At 44.4% G+C, this 19,138-nt stretch overlaps 1 protein-coding gene across 1 annotated transcript; it reads left to right on the top strand.

Annotated features, from left to right (window-relative positions):
* The first annotated feature begins 10,393 nt into the window (after nucleotides 1-10,393).
* LOC146717780 (uncharacterized) lies at nucleotides 10,394-12,842 on the top strand. Its single transcript, XM_085430911.1, has 4 exons — nucleotides 10,394-10,892; nucleotides 11,034-11,285; nucleotides 11,854-11,943; nucleotides 12,117-12,842. Exons 1-4 carry the CDS (start codon nucleotides 10,763-10,765, stop codon nucleotides 12,374-12,376), a joined length of 732 nt encoding a protein of 243 aa, XP_085287037.1. The 5' UTR covers nucleotides 10,394-10,762; the 3' UTR covers nucleotides 12,377-12,842.
* Nucleotides 12,843-19,138: the final 6,296 nt, after the last annotated feature.

The following is a 19,138-nucleotide window of genomic DNA, read 5'->3' as shown; positions in this document are numbered from 1 at the left end:
TGACTTCGGGCTAGGGTTAAGGTTAGAAAAAAGTGAAAACATTTTTTTCCCTTATTTTTTGCTGGGTTTCTCTTGCTAACTGAAAGCAGAACCTAGATTGGAATTTACCAAATTAATGGTTGCTTAAAGGCCATAGTCACAAACAAAGCTTTTTGTTACCAGTAATATGTGTTTTTACCGGTCAGCTAAGTATTTTTCTTAAGATAAGATTTAATTTTTTCCTTGCTGTCATGCAATCATACAGAGAAAACTCTTTTGTGTATTATGAAGAATGGACAAAGGTGTAACAGCCCGTGATGATATGCTCTCACCATAATGTGCTCATATATATATATATATATATATATATATATATATATATATATATATATATATATATATATATATATATATATATATATATATATGGGACTGCTCTCACAGCTAGAGATTGACGAGGTACAACACAAATGCTACGGCAAGGAGGAGTCAGGACGCCAGGTCAGGGGGGAGATATCATCACCCCCACCCGAGATTGGGTACATAGCCCCAAGTGCGATAGGAGAAGGATCGTTGAGTGCGAGAGGAACTGACCTGAAAAATAGGATCATGGCCAAGCTTGAAACCTGGATCCCCCGTAGCCGGTTACCAAGATTACGTGAAGTACCCTCAGAAGGTCTGCTAGATGATGTTAATGCAGCACTACGGGCAATACCTACAACCACGATTACCGACACTAACAAGCTGATCTACAATACGGCAGCAGTGATCAGTGAGATGCTTGGCTACAAGTTGAACAGCCACAAGGGGCAGTACCCTCCATGGAGAAGGAGGCTAGAGGGCAAGATCAAAGTAGCACGGAGGGAGGTTAGCCAACTAACGGAGTTGCAGAAAGGTGCGACAAAGAAGGTGCCTAAGAAATACAGCAAGTTGTCCATACCTGAGGCCTTGGAAACTGCCAAGCAAAGACTCACAGCCTTGGCCAGCCGCTTGAGGAGGTACACCAGAGAGATAGAAGGCAGGAGAATAAACCAGCTGTTCTCCACAGAACCAGCAAAGGTGTACTCTCAGTGGCAAGGGAACAATAAGAGAACAGCACCACCAAGGCTGGAGACGGAGCAATACTGGAAGAGCATATGGGAGAAGGATGCAACCCATAACGGCAATGCTCAGTGGCTAGAGGATCTGAGGGCAGACCACAGCGACCTCCCTGAACAGGGTCCAGTAACCATCACAGTGGCAGATATCCAAGAAAGGGTCTCCAGTATGAAGAGTTGGACAGCACCAGGGCCCGACATGGTTCACGCCTACTGGCTGAAGAAGCTGACTGCACTCCACGAGCGTCTGGCAGCACAAATGAACCAGCTGCTAGTTAACGAAAGACACCCGGAATGGCTAACTGAAGGCCGGACGGTCCTGATCCCCAAGGACCCCAAGAAGGGACCGGTCCCCTCCAACTACCGACCAATAACCTGCCTCAGTACTACATGGAAGCTCCTGTCAGGCATCATATCGGCTAAGATGAACAGGCACATGGGTCAATACATGAGCGGGACACAGAAAGGAATTGGCAAGAATACCAGAGGTGCAAAACACCAGCTACTGGTAGACAGAACAATCAGCCGAGACTGCAAGACCAGACTGACCAACCTGTGCACTGCCTGGATTGATTACAAGAAGGCCTATGACTCAATGCCCCACAGCTGGATACTGGAATGCCTAGAATTGTACAAGATCAATGGGACCCTAAGAGCCTTCATCAGGAACTCAATGGGGATGTGGCGTACAACACTAGAGGCCAACTCCAAGCCCATAGCACAAGTTACCATCAAGTGCGGGATCTACCAAGGAGATGCTCTGTCCCCACTGCTGTTCTGCATAGGCCTGAACCCCCTCAGTGAGATCATTAACAAGACTGGCTACGGATACCGACTACGGAACGGAGCAGTTGTCAGCCACCTCCTGTACATGGATGACATCAAGCTTTATGCCAAGAGTGAACGAGACATCGATTCACTGATCCACACTACCAGGCTATACAGCAATGACATTGGAATGTCGTTCGGACTGGAGAAGTGTAGTCGGATGGTAACAAAGAGAGGGAAGGTAGTCAGAACTGAGGGGATTGAACTACCAGAAGGCAACATTGCAGACATAGAGGACAGTTACAAGTACCTGGGGATCCCGCAGGCAAATGGGAACCATGAAGAGGCCGCTAGAAAGGCTGCAACCACCAAGTACCTGCAGAGGGTCAGGCAAGTCCTGAGGAGTCAGCTGAATGGTAAGAACAAGATCCGGGCCATCAACACATACGCCCTGCCCGTGATCAGGTACCCTGCTGGGGTAATAAGCTGGCCAAAGGAGGAGATAGAAGCCACTGACATAAAGACAAGAAAGCTCCTGACCATGCATGGAGGGTTTCACCCCAAGTCCAGCACCCTGAGGCTGTACGCTAAGCGGAAGGAAGGGGGCCGGGGACTGGTGAGTGTCAGCACCACAGTCCAGGATGAGACAAGGAACATCCAAGAATACATTGGGAAGATGGCCCCAACTGACCGAGTGCTCAGTGAATACCTCAGGCAGCAGAAACCCAAGAAAGAGGAGGGAGACGAGGAACCATCATGGAAGGACAGGCCCCTGCACGGTATGTACCACCGGCAGATAGAGGAGGTGGCTGATATCCAGAAATCCTACCAGTGGCTGGACAAAGCTGGACTGAAAGACAGCACAGAGGCACTAATCATGGCAGCACAAGAACAAGCTCTGAGCACAAGATCCATAGAGGCTGGGGTCTATCACACCAGGCAAGACCCCAGGTGCAGGCTGTGTAAAGATGCCCCAGAGACAATCCAGCACATAACAGCAGGGTGCAAGATGCTAGCAGGCAAGGCATACATGGAACGCCATAACCAAGTGGCCGGCATAGTGTACAGGAACATCTGTGCCGAGTATAACCTGGAAGTCCCGAGGTCAAAATGGGAGATGCCCCCAAGGGTGGTGGAGAATGACCGAGCTAAGATCCTGTGGGACTTCCAGATACAGACGGACAAAATGGTGGTGGCTAACCAACCGGACATAGTGGTGGTAGACAAACAGAAGAAGACGGCCGTAGTGATCGATGTAGCGGTTCCGAATGACAGCAATATCAGGAAGAAGGAACACGAGAAGCTGGAGAAATACCAAGGGCTCAGAGAAGAGCTCGAGAGGATGTGGAGGGTGAAGGTAACGGTGGTCCCCGTGGTAATCGGAGCACTAGGTGCGGTGACTCCCAAGCTAGGCGAGTGGCTCCAGCAGATCCCGGGAACAACATCGGAGATCTCTGTCCAGAAGAGCGCAGTCCTGGGAACAGCTAAGATACTGCGCAGGACCCTCAAGCTCCCAGGCCTCTGGTAGAGGACCCGAGCTTGAAGGATAAACCGCCCGCAGGGGCGTGCTGGGTGTTTTTTTATATATATATATATATATATATATATATATATATATATATATACACTATATATATATATATACTCTCTCTCTCTCTCACCCAGCACGCCCCTGCGGGCGGTTTATCCTTCAAGCTCGGGTCCTCTACCAGAGGCCTGGGAGCTTGAGGGTCCTGCGCAGTATCTTAGCTGTTCCCAGGACTGCGCTCTTCTGGACAGAGATCTCCGATGTTGTTCCCGGGATCTGCTGGAGCCACTCGCCTAGCTTGGGAGTCACCGCACCTAGTGCTCCGATTACCACGGGGACCACCGTTACCTTCACCCTCCACATCCTCTCGAGCTCTTCTCTGAGCCCTTGGTATTTCTCCAGCTTCTCGTGTTCCTTCTTCCTGATATTGCTGTCATTGGGAACCGCTACATCGATCACTACGGCCGTCTTCTTCTGTTTGTCTACCACCACTATGTCCGGTTGGTTAGCCACCACCATTTTGTCCGTCTGTATCTGGAAGTCCCACAGGATCTTAGCTCGGTCATTCTCCACCACCCTTGGGGGCATCTCCCATTTTGACCTCGGGACTTCCAGGTTATACTCGGCACAGATGTTCCTGTACACTATGCCGGCCACTTGGTTATGGCGTTCCATGTATGCCTTGCCTGCTAGCATCTTGCACCCTGCTGTTATGTGCTGGATTGTCTCTGGGGCATCTTTACACAGCCTGCACCTGGGGTCTTGCCTGGTGTGATAGACCCCAGCCTCTATGGATCTTGTGCTCAGAGCTTGTTCTTGTGCTGCCATGATTAGTGCTTCTGTGCTGTCTTTCAGTCCAGCTTTGTCCAGCCACTGGTAGGATTTCTGGATATCAGCCACCTCCTCTATCTGCCGGTGGTACATACCGTGCAGGGGCCTGTCCTTCCATGATGGTTCCTCGTCTCCCTCCTCTTTCTTGGGTTTCTGCTGCCTGAGGTATTCACTGAGCACTCGGTCAGTTGGGGCCATCTTCCCAATGTATTCTTGGATGTTCCTTGTCTCATCCTGGACTGTGGTGCTGACACTCACCAGTCCCCGGCCCCCTTCCTTCCGCTTAGCGTACAGCCTCAGGGTGCTGGATTTGGGGTGAAACCCTCCATGCATGGTAAGGAGCTTTCTTGTCTTTATGTCAGTGGCTTCTATCTCCTCCTTTGGCCAGCCTATTACCCCAGCAGGGTACCTGATCACGGGCAGGGCGTACGTGTTGATGGCCCGGATCTTGTTCTTACCATTCAGCTGACTCCTCAGGACTTGCCTGACCCTCTGCAGGTACTTGGTGGTTGCAGCTTTTCTAGCGGCCTCTTCATGGTTCCCATTCGCCTGTGGGATCCCCAAGTACTTGTAACTGTCCTCTATGTCTGCAATGTTGCCTTCTGGTAGTTCAATCCCCTCAGTTCTGACTACCTTCCCTCTCTTTGTTACCATCCGACTACACTTCTCCAGTCCGAACGACATTCCAATGTCATTGCTGTATAGCCTGGTAGTGTGGATCAGTGAATCGATGTCTCGTTCACTCTTGGCATACAGCTTGATGTCATCCATGTACAGGAGGTGGCTGACAACTGCTCCGTTCCGTAGTCGGTATCCGTAGCCAGTCTTGTTAATGATCTCACTGAGGGGGTTCAGGCCTATGCAGAACAGCAGTGGGGACAGAGCATCTCCTTGGTAGATCCCGCACTTGATGGTGACTTGTGCTATGGGCTTGGAGTTGGCCTCTAGTGTTGTACGCCACATCCCCATTGAGTTCCTGATGAAGGCTCTTAGGGTCCCATTGATCTTGTACAATTCTAGGCATTCCAGTATCCAGCTGTGGGGCATTGAGTCATAGGCCTTCTTGTAATCAATCCAGGCAGTGCACAGGTTGGTCAGTCTGGTCTTGCAGTCTCGGCTGATTGTTCTGTCTACCAGTAGCTGGTGTTTTGCGCCTCTGGTATTCTTGCCAATTCCTTTCTGTGTCCCGCTCATGTATTGACCCATGTGCCTGTTCATCTTAGCCGATATGATGCCTGACAGGAGCTTCCATGTAGTACTGAGGCAGGTTATTGGTCGGTAGTTGGAGGGGACCGGTCCCTTCTTGGGGTCCTTGGGGATCAGGACCGTCCGGCCTTCAGTTAGCCATTCCGGGTGTCTTTCGTTAACTAGCAGCTGGTTCATTTGTGCTGCCAGACGCTCGTGGAGTGCAGTCAGCTTCTTCAGCCAGTAGGCGTGAACCATGTCGGGCCCTGGTGCTGTCCAACTCTTCATACTGGAGACCCTTTCTTGGATATCTGCCACTGTGATGGTTACTGGACCCTGTTCAGGGAGGTCGCTGTGGTCTGCCCTCAGATCCTCTAGCCACTGAGCATTGCCGTTATGGGTTGCATCCTTCTCCCATATGCTCTTCCAGTATTGCTCCGTCTCCAGCCTTGGTGGTGCTGTTCTCTTATTGTTCCCTTGCCACTGAGAGTACACCTTTGCTGGTTCTGTGGAGAACAGCTGGTTTATTCTCCTGCCTTCTATCTCTCTGGTGTACCTCCTCAAGCGGCTGGCCAAGGCTGTGAGTCTTTGCTTGGCAGTTTCCAAGGCCTCAGGTATGGACAGCTTGCTGTATTTCTTAGGCACCTTCTTTGTCGCACCTTTCTGCAACTCCGTTAGTTGGCTAACCTCCCTCCGTGCTACTTTGATCTTGCCCTCTAGCCTCCTTCTCCATGGAGGGTACTGCCCCTTGTCGCTGTTCAACTTGTAGCCAAGCATCTCACTGATCACTGTTGCCGTATTGTAGATGAGCTTGTTAGTGTCGGTAATCGTGGTTGTAGGTATTGCCCGTAGTGCTGCATTAACATCATCTAGCAGACCTTCTGAGGGAACTTCACGTAATCTTGGTAACCGGCTACGGGGGATCCAGGTTTCAAGCTTGGCCATGATCGTATTTTTCAGGTCAGTTCCTCTCGCACTCAACGATCCTTCTCCTATCGCACTTGGGGCTATGTACCCAATCTCGGGTGATGATATCTCCCCCCTGACCTGGCGTCCTGACTCCTCCTTGCCGTAGCATTTGTGTTGTACCTCGTCAATCTCTAGCTGTGAGAGCAGTCCCTTCTTTCGAATGTTGGAACACTGAGCTACTAGTTGTTTCGCCGTCATTGTGGATGTTGGGTATCGAAGAATCCATAGGTCCCTCATCCTATTCATGTAGCCCCTTCCGCCAGGGTTACTTGTGTAGTAGCATTCCAATAATGCCCTGTTTTCGTCTCTTGCCCACCGATGCCTTCTTGTTCCAGTAGCCCACTTTTCGTCAGGGTGCCCTGGTTCCTCAACACCTGACGCGGACCTTGTTGATCCGGGCGACGTCCGAGCCGGCATGCCTTCATATTTATCTGTCTCGCTCATGTCTGCGGTAGGCTTGCTTAGCATAGGGGGTCTAGCCTTAGGACCCTTACTGGATACAGACGCCCCAGGCAGGAATCGAACTTGCAATCCTCTGTTCCAAAGGCGTGTAGTCTAACCACTACGCTATCCAGCTGCTATATATATATATATATATATATATATATATATATATATATATATATATGTGTGTGTGTATATATATATATATATATATATATATATATATATATATATATATATATATATATATATATATATATATATATATATATATATATATATATATATATAACCCATCCTATTCATGTAGCCCCTTCTGCCGGGGTTACTTGCGTAGTGTGTATATATATATATATATATATATATGACTGCACATCCAGCACTACTGAATGAGGCTGATGATGAAGCCAAGGCTGATAAACAGCATCAAACTGCAATATTTTTCTCTGCAAATGAACAAGCAGCAGGTGAGGTGTAACTATAACATCTTCCAATTGTTCATATTTTATAACATCAAAGAATAAAAGGATAGTAAAACTGATTCAAGTGGTTAAATACTAGAGTGACGAGTATGCAGAATGTTGCATTTAGGAATTTAATATCTTCAAAGCGTGTTTATTGATAGTCATTCCAGTAGTGCCAGCTCTCTGTATGGTTGACTAGGAGCAAATGGCAATTCCTTCTAGTAACTTTTTAATGAAAAACATAGTCTGAAAAGCCTATAATGCTTTTGTGATATGTGTGACAAATCACTAGAATATTGCATGTTATGTGTATGACATGGGTTACTATGAAATGAAAAGTGAAGAATGCAATCAGTTAGAATCCACTTTTAAAAGAATGTTTGAGTTTGTAAACATTGTCAGTTTTTTATTTATTTACTTTTTTCATTTAGAAGTGTCAGATATCAGCATCAGCGAGAAGACACTTCATGGAAATGTAGGATCTTCAATTCATGGTATGCCATTGATTGGAAGGCTAAAAACAAATTAGGATAAAGTCTGTTTTATGTGAAAACCTATGGTCATTGTTAAATTAGTGTTACGCAAAGGTTAAAATAATTTGCATCACGGAGGTATCCCTCCATTCCTCCATCCATGCAACCATCCATGCATCCATCCATCTTCTTAACTGCTCATGCAATTGCAGTCACAGTTAAGATAGGGCATCTCCAAAGTTATTTTCAATAACTTTATAGCAAGCTTGAAATAATAATTTCAGTATCGTCACCATTGATACATTTGAAGGCTTTCTAATGCAATCTTAAAAACGTTCTGTGGGCATATTTTTCTAACTGCATTAAAAAATCACATTTTTGAATAAAAGATAATAAACAATATATATATATATATATTAGGGGTGCAACGATATTCGTATCGATATTGAACCGTTCGATACAGTGCTTTCGGTTCGGTACGCATATGTATCGAACAATACAACATTTGTAATTTATTTTAGCAATTTTCCTTCTGACGATGCTGTCTGTGTTGAGCGCTCAGTGAATCTGTGTTCGACTACTCCGCCTAGGCTGCACTGTCGAGCGCAGATCCACTGAGCGCTCAACACAGACAGCATAGTCAGAAGGAAGAGCGCAGGGCAAGCTAGCGAGACAGAAGTTAAGCTCTACTTGCAACAGGCAAATTGAACCTCATTCAGATCTGGCGTTTGGAATTATTTTGGTTTTCATGTGACGTATGACCCTGAAGGTAAGCGAGTCATGGACTAAAGTAAAACAGTATGTTGGATGTGCCATGCAATGCTCAATTACATTGGTGTGAACTAGTGTGTTAGCGCAGTTAGCTCGTTAACGTGTTGGCCGTCTAGCCCCATGCACGGAGCGATCGGCGGTAGCTCGTTAACGGAGATTTGCCGTGTTGTGGCGTTAAGGTCATTTCAACGAGATTAACCTGAAAGCACTAGTGGGAACACAACGAATATGACTGCACATTTATGCCGACATCATCCTAGTGCAAAGACAAAAACAACAAGCATGCTACTAACTTTAGCCGAGTCATTTAGACAGCTGTTAGCACATGATTCTCCTTATGCTGCTGAGAATATAGCCCAGAAGAAGCGGATAGTATAGCTTTTATTTTGGAAAGAGCCATTTCTCTGTAATAAACTCTCTTTTCCAAAGATGAGTGATTCCTCAATCAGATACAGGGCTTGCAATATCGCTAGCCCGACGTCCTGGAGCTAGCGATTTTTTTCAGTCGGGCTACCAAAATCTTTCTCTTCCCTGCCCGTCGGGCTATTGTAGGAAAAATATATGTCAATGCTTTTGCATTCTTTCAGAAATGTAGCTGGGTAATTATGTCATTGGCATCGGTGAGCCACTGTCAATATGTGACATATTGAAGTCGCGTTTGAATTTGCGCTTGTTTTTTTGCTTTCACTTTGCAATCGTGCGAACTGTGTATAGAGAGCGACAGCACTGATCTGTGAGTGATGATAATTTGTGCACCAATTCCTCTGACATCGTCTTATTAATCGTTAGCTTACTATGCAAACATGACAAGTGAAATCTCCCGCAGCTTACACATGTGAGAGGTTGATCGCGCAGAGAATCGCTGAGCTTATGTGAGTGAGCGTGTAAAAGCATTTCAGTTCTGCTGAGCCAAATAAGACAGGTCAGGGTGAAGAAGTGACAGCCAAAGAAAAGCTTACCACAAAACGGAGAAGTTATGACAAATCAGACTATAAGGCAAAAAGAAAGTGCAGCTTTATGGTTTCATGGACAAAAGAATTTCTGTGGCTGCGATATGATGAGCTAAATAACCAGGGCTGCACATAAGTGGTCCGCAGGTGCGCATTCGCTGTCAAAATAAAAAACACGCACAAGGGTTAGGGTTAAATTTAAAAACTGTACTTTTGAGTTAAAATATATATTTATAATTTTAATAAATGACAAATTAAAAATGCATGAACATTTTTTTGTATCGAAAAAATATCGAACCGTGACACCAAAGTATCGAACCGAACCGAACCGTGAATTTTGTGTATCGTTGCACCCCTAATATATATATATATATATATATATATACACGTACTGCAAATAAATCACTCTTTAGAGGTTAGTTGGTTTTCATGAAATACTTGAGAATTGTAAAGCTTTCCATTTTTTGCCATCACAAAAGGTTTCATTTGTAAATCCTTCTGATTTCTTCGCAAATTATAGAGTTTTGCTTGTAATTTAAAAAGTTTTGAATTCAAGTTAAATTTCTGCAAATGGTTGGCCTCCTTCACTGAAGGATGAGAGACAAGACACACTCCTGGCTTTGTCTGCATCACTGTGATCAGGTGATACACTTTGGTCCACAGGCAAAGTCTGGAAACATGGATATGGATTATGCTATGTTGAAAATGGCAATAATAAAGAGAAATAAACAGATGTACATGCCAAAGCTCCACCACGGATGTAAAATAACACAGAATTAGACCCAGGCAACTTTCTTTTGGGGTTAAAAAGCAACTGTGGACTTTACTAGAGAGGTGCACTGTGTAAAAAAATTTAGGAAGCATTAGCTAGGAGTCGCTATGAATCACACATCTTGCTGGGAGGGTGACTCAAAACTGTGAGTGGCGGTGTGTTCACACCGAACGCGATGGACGCGAATAGAGCGTCAGGTTTACATGTAAAGTCAATGGAAAGGCGCGATGACGCGCGATTGCGGGTCCCGCGAAAATTCGGAAGCAGATTTGCGTCGCGAAAACGCCAAAACGCGTGAAACGCGCGTCAGTGTAGCGCGTCAGGCGCGTTTGACGCGCGAATAAAACCACGCGCGTGAGTTTTTGTGTTGCACTTTGTGCATACGCGCGTTTCGCGTCTACCGCTCGAGTTGGAAAAATCTGAACTCCAGCGTCAAATCGCGCCGCGACAACCAATCAGGAGCCTGGTGACGTGGCTGTTACCTAGGTCAAAGGGGCAGATCCAGCCAAAGCCCTTCATTCTTCATTCAGTATGGAGGAAAAGCTGATCAGCGCCGTGGCTAACCACCCCGAGCTATATGATGCCAGCTCCTATTTCTACCGAGACAGGAATAAAAAGGACCTAGCTTGGAGACACATAAGTGAGGAGATCGGGCAACCTGGTAAGTTCATTCCTTCTTCTTTTTAATTTTCAGACTGACCCGATGAAGCCGTGCAAAAGCTAGCAAGCGCGCCTACTGTCCCGCGATTTTCCCACTGTTGTACAAATACCTTTCCGCTAACCAGATAATGCGTTTATTCAGAGGACATCTGCAGGAGAAAGTGGAAGAGCCTCAGGGACACATATAATAAGGAGAAGAGGTCAGAGAAGGAGAAGAGGAGTGGGTCTGCAGCAGGATCGGGGAGGAGATGGAAGTTCTTCGCGGTCATGGGGTTTCTGGACCCCTTCCTCACCCCGCGGGAGACCAGCGGTAATATGGTGCGGACCGTGGAGAACTTCTCCCCCGAGGACCAGGGACAGCCCGAAGAGGCAGCAGGGGAGTGTCAGTCAGAAGGTATGTTTACAATTAATTAATGTAGGCAGTTAATTTATGCGTGTTGTCATACAGGAATATATTTTGTTTATTAATAAACAGTATAAAGTAGTCCCGCTGTTCATCCGTCACTGCCTCGCCTTTTCGCTGATTTTTTTTATTGCACCGTACAGCTTTCAACGATGCGCATTGCATTCTGCAGCCCAAATGACAAATCTCCTCCGTGTCGTGTCTCCTGCGCTTGCCAAACTTATCATGTTTGGTTTTGATAACCATCACTTCAAATAGAAAAAAACAGCACAAAAACACTCATAACTATGACCCTCATTCGGAAATAGACACCTGCACCGGGAGCGAAAAAGGCGCACGAAAGTGGCGCCGCAGACGGAGAAAAAGCGCTGCATAATACTTTTACGTTTTAAAATCGACAAAGGTTTGCACTTTGAGAATCAACTTGTGAGAACTGTGACTACTGTTCATGTGCTGCAATAAATGGGAGACCACTGTATATAATAATAAGTATATAATAATATAATATTCTCTATGACTATTGTCTTCAACCTGTTAACATTTAATATTGTCTTGATAGAGTCAAGTTATCATGCAGCAGAGTCCTCCCCTGTTGCTTCTCCTGACTCCCCAGTCCCTGGTCCCTCCACTCCTGCTGCTGCACCCACAGGTATGAACATCAAGCACTGATAGCTTTTTACTTGCTTGGATTCCCTTGTGATCACCTTTACTAAATATCTACAACCAATCTGTTCATATCCTGTTTTTTTTTTCAATTTTGAAAATGACAATCTAGTAGCAGCCTTCTCATTTCTTTGTGGTGTTTTGTTCTGTTTTTTACAGGCCCACAGAGGAGGAGAGCTCGAAGGCGGTCGAGGGAAGGGTCCCAGGATGGTCCATCGGCGGTGGAGCTGGCTATCCTGGAGTCCCTAAAGAGGCCACGCCCGTCTGCAACAGAGTATTTCCTCCTCGGCCTTGTTCCTGCTCTGGAGAGCATGCCGCCTCAGACACGAGAATTCGTGAAATTCCAAATTCATAAATTAGTTTTTGACAACAGCACAGCTGTGCTAAATTTGGAAACATTGGACCCTAATGATCAGTAGTTTTCTGATGAGGCAGCAGCTCTCCAGGGCAGAAACAATGTTCTTATTCTTCTCCTCCTTCTCCCCTGAGGCTCTTCCACTCCAAGCTGGGTCCTTTTTATTCCTGTCTCTCTGTAAATAGTTAAATTTCATATATTTATGTTGAATCTTTTTATTACTGAATTTATATATTTTATCAAATAAACATTTATAATGACAAATGTCTCTGTTCTACTACACAGCAAATATTGGCACCCGACTTGACACAAGTAGAATTTATTTCATATTATACTAATGACAAAATATACTGATACAGTGGGATGCAAAAGTTTGGGCAACCTTGTTAATAGCCATCATTGTCCTGTACAAATCGTTATTTGTCACAATTTAAATTGTCAGTTAAATACATCATATAGGAGACACACACAGTGATATTTGAGAAGTGAAATGCAGTTCACTGGATTTACAGAAAGTGTGCAATAACTTTACACTAAACAAAGCAGGTGCATATATTGGCAACACATAAAAAGAGAAATAACATAAATATGTAGTGTATATCAATGTGTGTGTCTCCTATATGATATATGTAATTGACATTTTTTACTGTAACCGATTCATACAGGAAAATAATGACTATTAATAAGGTTGCTCAAACTTTTGCATCACACTGGTTATAGGAACATAGTGAAGACAAGTTACTTAAGAGAATAAAGAGAGGTTAGGTTATTTTGGAGTAGAGATCCATTTATTAAGAAAATTTTAAAAAGGAGAAAGTTCCCTTGTAGTTGTGGAACATGGATCCTGAGTTGGGGGGTGCCTTCGTCTGGACGTGCTTCCCATCCAGAGCTCCACAACAGAGGGGGAAGTTCCAGCGCTCCTGGAATCCCTCTGCGATGGACCGCCAGTCTTCAGTTGAAGGCACAGCCGTGAAATCGTCCACTAGACAGTCCCAGATGGCCGTCGCTACCTGGGGGATGATCTGGCTCACCATACCTATGACACCACAGCCATGCTATCATTCAACCACTGAACTGATAACAGCATAAATCGAATTAAATTAAATCGGGACTTGATGAGACCATCTGAGTATCACTAGAAATATTATAAACAGTACCAGTTTGCTATCGGTAAACACCGAGAGCATTCACTGTTAGCATAGCACATCCATGTTAGCAGTGTATAAACGATAGTTTATACACGCCGACAGCATTCACTGTTATAGCACATCCATGTTAGCAGTGTATAAACGATAGTTTATACACGCCGACAGCATTCACTGTTATAGCACATCCATGTTAGCAGTGTATACACGATACACTGCTAACATGGATGTGCTATGCCATCAGTAAACGCCGACAGCATTCACTGTTAGCATAGCACATCCATGTTAGCAGTGTATAAACGATAGTTTATACACGCCGACAGCATTCACTGTTAGCATAGCACATCCATGTTAGCAGTGTATAAACGATAGTTTATACACGCCGACAGCATTCACTGTTATAGCACATCCATGTTAGCAGTGTATACACGATACACTGCTAACATGGATGTGCTATGCCATCAGTAAACGCCGACAGCATTCACTGTTAGCATAGCACATCCATGTTAGCAGTGTATAAACGATAGTTTATACACGCCGACAGCATTCACTGTTATAGCACATCCATGTTAGCAGTGTATACACGATACACTGCTAACATGGATGTGCTATGCCATCAGTAAACACCGACAGCATTCACTGTTAGCATAGCACATCCATGTTAGCAGTGTATAAATGGATGGTTTAGCATATATTAGCACAGGTATCAATAAAGGACTACCGTATTGACCACTTTTACTAACCTCAGGCAGACGGACAGGCGCTCTGCAGGTGGGATTGAGCGCCTGTAATTGGTGTCTAGGCGGGCGATTCTGGGACCGACACGGGAAAGCAGGTCCTCAAACTGGCCGGGTGACAGACGATGATATCGCTGGAATCTGCCGTCATCCAGGCGCAGCTCCTGGAGCAAATGGTGAAACTCACCAAACTGCTCACGCGCCTGGAGGACCTGATGGACCCAGGTACGGCGAGGACGTCTTTTACGCTGCTGCTCTGCTCTCCACAGTACATAGAGAAGGGAGACTCTCTCTTCAAGCGCTAGCTCGATAGCTGCCATCTTGCAAAACCAGGTCTGGCACAACTCCCTCCCACATTCCTCCCACATTTCCGGTTCACGCGCGTCACGCGCGTCAAAATATCATATTTTGACGCGCGATGGATTTTTCTTGGACACGCGTTGAGACGCGAATGTACACGCGTCAAATTAGGGGCGTTTGGGGCGTTTTATTCGCGTCCATCGCGTTCGGTGTGAACACACCGTTAAGCCTTGGTTTTGTCCTGAAAGGCCCCTCCCGTTTAGTGTTTACATCCTAACCCCACATATTTCTGGTCAACAACAATACTGATATTTTGATGAAAAAGAGCAGAATTTAGTTAAACTGAATTTAATGTGGTCTGATGGAAGGAGGGAGGAGGAGAATCCCAATACAAGAGGCAGAGATGTGTCTTGGTAAAGAGGCAGCCAATTTGCTGTAATAATCACTGCATTTACTGAGAGCAGAGCAGTTCGTAGTGCTGCAGATTCTTCTTTACTCAACAGTGCATACGCAGAAAATCTTTCAAATGTTTTTTTTTTTTTTTTTGTATTCAAACTTCTTTCGAATTTTTTGGCCATTACACAGCATATTGAAATGTTTCATAAAATGCAGCTATTTGTAGAACTCTAAAGTGTGTTAGATATGTGTATGAACATGCATATGTATGTATATGTATGAATACCTGCAGCCTGCTAAAGAAAAATAATTAAAAATACACAGCACAGGCACAGTAACAGAAAGAAACCACCATAAGCAGAAATTGCTTATGGTGGTTATTCACAGTGTGTTTAATTATACAGTTGTATGTATATGATCCTTTAGATAATATTTAGACAGTATTACCTCATTAGTATATATATATATATATATATATATATATATATATATATGTGTGTGTGTGTGAGTATTTTATATATTTAGATAGAGGCTAGTGAGTATATCTGCAATGTCTGTAGTTATGATAATTTTATTGCTCACTAATATGCAATTGCAAGACATTTAATCTAAATTTGATTAGACAAAATAATCACTTTAGAAACCATTTGCATTTCAGCTTCAACTACACGAAACTGTGTATATATAACCCCCGTAAACTAAGATCCAACTATACTGTCATTAAGAAAAACTCTGATTAGGAAGGCTTTAATTGTTTATAATAAACCAAAGCTACCATAATACTGCCTCATTATGTGATTTTAGATGGGGGTTTTTTCACATGTGAATGTGAAATTGACAAGACAGCTGTGCTAGATAGTGAAGCTACGTACTAACTACATTTAGTCAGTGGTCTCTTCGGTCATCCTTCAGTATAGATCCCGCCCACCCCATTCAAATTCTTTGACATGCAGAGAAAAATTATTCATACCCCAAATCTTTTTGTGAATGCACAAACAGAGAAATACATTTTGAAAAGTTCCCAAGTTTATGATTAAAACCAGCTAAACTGTACAGGATCATTTGTTTGACATCCACATAACTGTCTTTTCAGTTTAGTGTACTTAGAGACATATTCTTTTCTTTGTATGGTTTAATATAAAAGACAGAAAAGTAACATCATGTCAGGTATGGTGGACGGTGCACATGTCAGTCTTAACACAGAGACACAAACAGCCACTCACACCTACAGCCAACTAACTTAATGCTACGTTTTGTACTGCGGGATAAAACTGGCTCATAGGGAAAACATGCTGGCACAGGAAGAACATGGAAACTGGCAACCAAGTGAATCCGCATAATGCTTAAAGAGAAAAGTTTTTCAAGTAAGCTAGAAGTGTGACTCAATACTTTTCTCCTTATAAAATCAGGACTAACAGGATTTGTGTGTTATACTGTTAAAACCTATGACTTCTCTGCCCTGTCTGACCTCAGCAGCAATGTCCCTTTAGCCTGCACAACCTGTTAGGTAAAAAGGTTTGATCATTTGTGACAGTATTTGTTTTTCAATTATTCACATGAAATAATTGCCAGAAATCATATTAAATAGGTCATTGTTTTGTGCCACATGCATGTCCACATGTATTCCTGTACAGAAACAGTTAATCGGTGTCTGAAAACACATAGTATGGGAATGAGATAGAGAATAATTATCAGTGGAAGGAATATATTAAATTAATACCACTAATGTGAGCAATTAATTCAGTAATTTAAACTAAAATACAGCTGCTAGCTTGGAGCTAGCACGCTGGGTGCATTTTGCAAACTGCCTGCAATAGCTATACCAACTTAAAGATTTAATTTTAGGGAATGAGTGGAGTTATCTGAGGACTCTTAAGGGAAGCTTAATTAGATGGCACAAATTAAGCAATTAATTTATTCATGCACACAAATTATTCATTCAGTAGCCCACCTAACAAATCTGTGCTGATAAATTAGAGCTACATAACTTGTATTCTCCCTATAGAGCCTAACATCAGTAGTTTAAGTTGTTGGAAGGAATACTTGACATTGAATCTCAATTATATCTGCTATTTCCATTAAAGTGAAGTGTTTTGCATCTCTACCTAGATACAGGAAATGCTTCAAATTAACACTGAACAACATTTAACTTTTGTGTGAATCAAGCTGGTTGTACTCCATCACTGTGGGGGCTCTACTGAATGGTTTGTCATACAGTGTCAAAAAAAGAAATCTAATTCTCAAGTAAACACTAATAGAATACGATATGCTATGCCTTTTAATCAAGAAGTAAGACAGTAAAACATTTATGTAGGAGGTTGTTTGTTTGTTTTTTTCATTTAACAAATAAACATTCTGCATCTCGCACATAGAGCTGAACAGGAGGATTTGTTCATCACTAAAATATCACCCTTATGTAAAAGCTGTATACAGACATAAACCCACATACATACAGTGACTGAAAACTGTGAGATTTCAATAGTTGTTTAAGATGCACAAAAGTCTAAAAAATTCAGATGTGACACCACTTTAGTCTGAGTTTTAGAGTTTAGAGTTTCATTTTATGCAAGACTGTGCAAGACCATTACTTCTCTCACAGTGCAATGTAGGACTTTCATTTTACAGAAACAACTACACATACTGTCAGTGTTCTTCCACACTTGTATGTATACTGACCTTTACAGAAAGAGGTTAGTCTAAATGAATGAAGAGCTGGTCAGTGTGATCACCATTGCCTTATGATGAAACATAAATATCCTCAGTGTAGGGTCTCTTCCAGCTATTGGGATTCACCAGCTCTCCTCATCTCTATGGACGATTCTGGACCAGCATGTTAGCTTTCTCCATCACTTACACAAACACTGAGTTTGAAGAAATGAAATACTACAACCCTCAATTCCAAAAAAAGTTGAGATTCTGTATAAATGTTTAAATAAAAATAGAATGTAACAATTTGCAATTCTCATAAACCCATATTTTATTCACAATACAATGTGGAAAACACGTCAAATGTTTAAACTGAGAAAGTGTTCAACTTTAAGAGAAACATTGGAGTCTTCTCTCACCCCCATTCTCTGTGGCCTGCTGGAGCGGGGGGGCTAGGAGGAGTTGGCCGTCCGACTGCGGTCTGGAGTGTGGGGCCTCCCTGCTGCTACGGAGTCGGGGCGGTCTGCCTCTCCCCACCGCAGGGAAAAGGGTAACACCACCTGGGTCTGGGTGCAGTTCCCCCCTCCAGGGGCAAGGGTACCTAGACCTGGTTCGTAGAGTACGCTTGGGGAGTGTGATCGTGTGTACAGCATCTCTTTATGTCTGTCTCCACGTTGGTTGAGTGTGGAGTAAGTGCATATGAGAGCATGAGGGTGGGAATGGATGTTTGTGTCTGTGTGTGCCTGTATGTATGTGTCTATATGTCAGGTTGGGTATCAGACACCACCTCTCTGGGGACATCTCAGACCCTCCAAGGTTTGGAAGCCTATCTCCACCCACCACCACTTCCCCTGCCAGTGGCGGACTCCCTCAGGTATCGGTGCGTTGCTGGTTCTTTGTGTCTGGGGATGGGCGTCCGGGTACACACCGGCTCACTCCTTGGCGGCCGCTTATCGGGGCCTGGAGCCTGGGGCTCGCTCGGGCCACTTCGGAGGTGGGGTGCCCACGGGCTCACGGGCGCGTCACTGCAACTCCCCCTGGCTTCTGCTCGGTGGCTGCTGAGTGAGCCCTCATCTGGGACTCTCCTCAGCTCTTACTGGGACAGTGGCGCGGCTGCCCCTCTGTTGGTCTTCCTTGGTCTCTTGTGTTCTGGGGGCCTCTGGATGTCTGGAGTTTTGATCTCCTCCATACCTGCTTCATACCCTGGAGGACGGGGCTGTGGCTCCCCACACTCCCTAGCAGATCGTTACATGGAGAAACCTTTGGAATGCAAGCATGCTGATCCACACAGGTATGCACACAGGTGTACACACGGGTATTCACAGACGCAGACTACAGCTTTCTTGGCTGCTGCCTCAAAGCACATTGTGCGCTGTCTATCTTGCGTGCTGCACAATATCGTTTATTATTTAGTATCTACTGATATCTACTGCTAGCTAGTTTATTGTGATGGTGCTTTTTTTTATTATGCTGCTCTTTGTTGTTTGCTTTCTCTTCTGTTTTTTTTCTCCATACAGGTGACCCAGGTGTTTTGTTTGTTTTTTTTCTTTCTTCCCCCCTTCTCACCGTCTCTTCTCCCCTTTGGTTTTCTTTCTCTCCCTC

This window comes from Copadichromis virginalis, linkage group LG2 (genome assembly GCF_057382275.1).
Source record: "Copadichromis virginalis isolate Kocher_CV1m ecotype Utaka linkage group LG2, C_Virginalis_male_GT1.1, whole genome shotgun sequence".
NCBI lineage: Eukaryota > Metazoa > Chordata > Actinopteri > Cichliformes > Cichlidae > Copadichromis > Copadichromis virginalis.
This window is presented reverse-complemented; position numbering and strand designations above follow the sequence as displayed.

What these genes read in the sequence shown, in the direction of transcription:
- LOC146717780 (XM_085430911.1), top strand. Translation starts at nt 10,763, where the DNA reads ATGGAGGAAAAGCTGATCAGCGCCGTGGCTAACCACCCCGAGCTATAT. An exon ending in TGAGGAGATCGGGCAACCTG is followed by an intron (nt 10,893 to 11,033) that starts GTAAGTTCATTC and finishes GCGTTTATTCAG; the next exon opens with AGGACATCTGCAGGAGAAAG. An exon ending in TCCTGCTGCTGCACCCACAG is followed by an intron (nt 11,944 to 12,116) that starts GTATGAACATCA and finishes TGTTTTTTACAG; the next exon opens with GCCCACAGAGGAGGAGAGCT.